We start from the raw sequence: 4,251 nt of genomic DNA, 5'->3' as shown, positions 1-4,251 counted from the left end.
ACTTGAGGGATTTTATTGAATCCATCTTTAAATATAAAGGATCATTTACGTAATTTTCTCTCGCTGGCGCAATTGACATTATTTTCCATGATGTACCGATCCAATTATAATCCAAATACAGTGAAAAGGACACTGCGTGATTAAGAAGGAGCCTAAACTCACTCTAATTAAATTGTATCTTCACAAAAGCAAAAACTATTACTACATCGCTTTTTGTTTTTCGAGAGTCAAACAATTTAAGTTTGATCGAAAATTTACGCATGAAATCTTTAATTTTTTTGAAATGAAATTTATACATGTAAACTACGTAAAAAATACTATTAATCACACTAATAGGCAATTCAAAATAATTAAAATATGTATAAAAAATTTACGAATTAAAATATGTAAAAAAAAATTACGGTCAAAGATAGACTTGTTTGAATCTCGAAATCCAAAAAGTGCCACATAAATTAGAACGAAAGAAGTATGTATTATCAGATGACAAATGTTCGTGTTAGATTAATTTAAATTGATATAAATGAATTTAATTAATTATTTAATAGACTACTGATCACTTTAAATGACTAAGCCGAGTTAAAATAATCTAAATAATACTATAAAAATTATAATTAGAAATAATATCTTACTCTTCTATCTTAATTTTTGATCTTCTTTCTTTCCGATCTAAATTGAATTTGTCACACTAATGATCATTCCAATTTGCAACAATCTTGTTACTGTACGAAAATCGTCTTGTTTGATCAAACCACACAATAGTTAAGTAAAGCAAAAATCCAAAGAAGTACAGAAACCAACAGCCCAATTTGCCATGGGCAACTAAATCAAGGGGCATACAAAAAATATATAAAATTCCGTACAATAATTGAACAATAGTCCCTCTAGTTTATTGTCATTTTTTGTCTACGTGGCAACTAGCAAAGTCACTATAGTCACGCTTTTTACATGACACGTGTAGAAGCTTCCAATTTACCCTACAAAAAGTTCACTCCGTCGCCGGCTCCACCGTTCTTGCTGTACCCTCTCACGTGCTAACACCACACGTGTCAATCACTCAACGTTTCTCCATTTCAACGCCGTCTGCGAATTTAACGGTGCTTGTAAACATATATAACCACTGTCAGACCCTTCTACTTTTTCAAAGTTTTCTCACTCAAATAAATATAAGTTGTTCAAAAAAAAAAAAAAGGAGTTGTTTCAGTATGAAAACTGTCCTTTTCCGAACCGGTTCCGGCTCAATTCCGGCGGTTGTTCCCGGTTCTCCTAGAGTTTCTGTTCCCGCTCGTGAATCTATTGGTAAAGTGTTTATCGGAGAGAAGAAGAAGAAAGGATGTTCTTCTCCTATGATCTCTCTGAATTCGGAAGTCAATCGTCGCGGTATACGCCGGGTTTCATCTGAATCCGACGTGATTGGGTCGGGTTTTGAAGGTTCGAGTGTAACTAGAAAGTTGAGTAAGATTAGATCGACATCATTATCGTCAATAATACCGGAGGAGGATTGCGGTTCTGAACAGAATGAGTTGGAGGTTTTGCAAAGTATTGGATCACTGAGTTTGACGGAAGATGGACGGAGTTACACCGGAGACTGGCATAGGAACAGTATTCCTGTCGATGAGCCTGGATTTCCCGGCGGTGGAATCGGCTCCACCAAAAACAGAAAATTTGGCGGTAGGGATGAGTTCGATGCAGATAGTTTAACCGGCGGAAACTCAGATCCAAGGAAAATTGGAGCATATTATAAGGAAATGCTGAATTCAGATCCTATGAATTCTCTTCTTCTTAGAAACTACGGCAAGTATTTGCATGAGGTAAGTAGTGTAATTTAGTAATTTAATGTTTTCTATATTTATTGAAAGTTGTAATATAAGAAGATTTTGTATTGATTTGTTAATAATTTACATAATTGAAGGTGGAGAGAGATTTTGTGAAGGCTGAAGAATGCTACGGAAGAGCTATACTTGCAAGTCCTGGGGACGGAGAAGTGCTTTCTCTGTATGGAAAATTAGTTTGGGAGACGCAGCGAGACGAAAACAGAGCCAAATCTTACTTTGATCAAGCTGTTCACGCTTCTCCTAATGACTGGTAAATGATTTTTTGATAAGAAACAAATCTCTTTCATAGATCAAAGACGGATCTAAGATATAGAATTTGAAATGAAACTAATTGTTGTGATAACAGCACTGTGTTGGGATCGTATGCACACTTCATGTGGGAAGCCGAAGGAGAGGAAGACGAAGACGAAGAGAGAGAAACAGTAGGAGCCGGAGCATCAACGGTTGCAGCTTACTAGCTTTGCAGAAAACAGATGGAACAAATATGTACTACACAGAAGCTAGCTAGTATTATAGATGAGAGAGAGCTAATTAACTTATGTTAATGTACTTGTAAAATGTGTAAAAAGAAGTTAATAAAAGAGGAAGTATGTATAACTTAAATTAACTAAATCGATATTTTAGTTGATAAATGAAGAGAGAAGTCTGTAGAAGAGTGTGAAAAGAGAAGAAATTAAACTGGAGGTAATTATGAGTGTGTCTACAGTTTGAAGTTTTGTTTTACATGTATTATTAGTGCTCTTGTAAGTCTGATTTTAACTTGATCTTCATGTTTTTTTCTTTTGAATTAACAGACTCATGATCGAACATGTCATTTATGAACTAACTTTAAGAGAAACTTTTGTGACATGTTTAGTGTACTAAGTTAAGAAAAACTACAACTTTTGACATAGTTAAGGGCGCTTAATACTAACCAGAATTAATATGCCAGTCAGTTGAAGGTAGAACTATAAATTCAATGAAGAATACATATAATATTTCATTTCTTGAAAATGCAGGAGTTCTTCCTCTCACAAATGGTTAAAATTAGTACTATTCATATATAAGTAAAGAAATTACTACCTCAAGTTATACAATCTGTCAAGTTTGGATGATTAGTGAATATATCTTGAATAATTAAGTAATCATATGATTAATACATGATCTCATGTTCTGATTAAATAAATTGATCTATTTATAGAGTAATCATTAGGATCAATATATGATTTTTTTACTATCGTCTTGCAAATTAAGTTCCCAATTTAGTTTGTATAGACGATGAAATATCAGCTGCTGCGCTAGATCGATATAAAAGGTTTTGGATTGAAACTGAAGTCACTATATAGTGATTTATCAATGTAAGCGGATATTTATACATTAGTTAATTAACAGTAAATACGTCCTAATTAATTCCATCATCTTTCAATTTTATTGCAAAATTACTTGCTCTTTTAACACAATAAACCGTTGCACAACATGTATATAGTAAAGCTAATGTTTATTTTCATAACAATCATCATTAAAGCTAAACTTATTTTGGGCCAGATAGAGTGATTGCTTATTGCAATATAATCCAAAATGATTTATCCTTAGCACTATATATCAGCTCATTAATTTCTGACTGCAGGCCTTATAAAACGATACCCAACCCAATAAAGTTTTGGGCCAAAGATATGGATGGAGTAACAAGAATTTGTAAAAATTTCACAAGGGTTTCCTATTTGGACAATACTATTCATTTTGGAACTACTGAAAAAGTCGTTTGACACCTTGATATCGAATTATCATATTTGAAATAAGGTCCTAAGGGTTTTGTTTTCATACATTTGGTGTATGTAGTTTCATATGGCTGAAGTTCATACATAAATGCTTAAACTTGAGTTTATGTGTTGCCGAACTCTCATAAAATATTATCGTATCCATGACGAATCCCTAAAAAAAATGCTACTTTTAAAGGATCTGACACACATTCATAGACATTAATTTTTAAAGAATCCAATCAAAATAGACTTCAACCACATATTCAAAGGGGATATTGTAAAATTATCTTTCTGTTATTGCTTCTTAAGTGATAAGCCAAGTCAATACTGAACAAACGAAATTGGACGAACAGAGTAGTATGATTTCAACGTGTCGCTCTCTCATCGGATCAATGGAGTAGTATTTTTTTCTATATACACTATATATTATATGATGTCAGGTAGTTACCAATATTATCAAATAAATTTATTGATAAGATCGAAACAAATGAAGTACATACTTGTTACTTGTTAGCCGTTTGACAAGTCATACACTTAACTAGTCCAATCAATCAATTTCATATGATTAAGTGCTAACCCCCAACAATATCAGAAAAACTTCTACATATATTAATTTTGTAGGACTACTTTTTTTAAAATTATTATTACTATCATGGTGCTCGAGCTAATTTTTACGCATC

At 32.8% G+C, this 4,251-nt stretch overlaps 1 protein-coding gene across 1 annotated transcript; it reads left to right on the top strand.

Moving 5' to 3' along the window:
• Nucleotides 1–1,158: 1,158 nt before the first annotated feature.
• Nucleotides 1,159–2,291, top strand: LOC125827198 (uncharacterized). The gene is made up of 3 exons (XM_049506561.1): nucleotides 1,159–1,808; nucleotides 1,910–2,082; nucleotides 2,179–2,291. The coding sequence occupies exons 1-3, from the start codon at nucleotides 1,203–1,205 to the stop codon at nucleotides 2,288–2,290; spliced, it is 891 nt and encodes a 296-aa protein (XP_049362518.1). The 5' UTR covers nucleotides 1,159–1,202; the 3' UTR covers nucleotide 2,291.
• The last annotated feature ends 1,960 nt before the right edge of the window (nucleotides 2,292–4,251 follow it).

The sequence above is a fragment of the Solanum verrucosum genome, unplaced genomic scaffold (assembly GCF_900185275.1).
Source record: "Solanum verrucosum unplaced genomic scaffold, falcon-dt-bn FXZP01000060.1, whole genome shotgun sequence".
Classification (NCBI taxonomy): Eukaryota; Viridiplantae; Streptophyta; class Magnoliopsida; order Solanales; family Solanaceae; genus Solanum; species Solanum verrucosum.
Note: the sequence above shows the minus strand (reverse complement) of the source record. Positions and strands in the feature narration are given on the sequence as shown.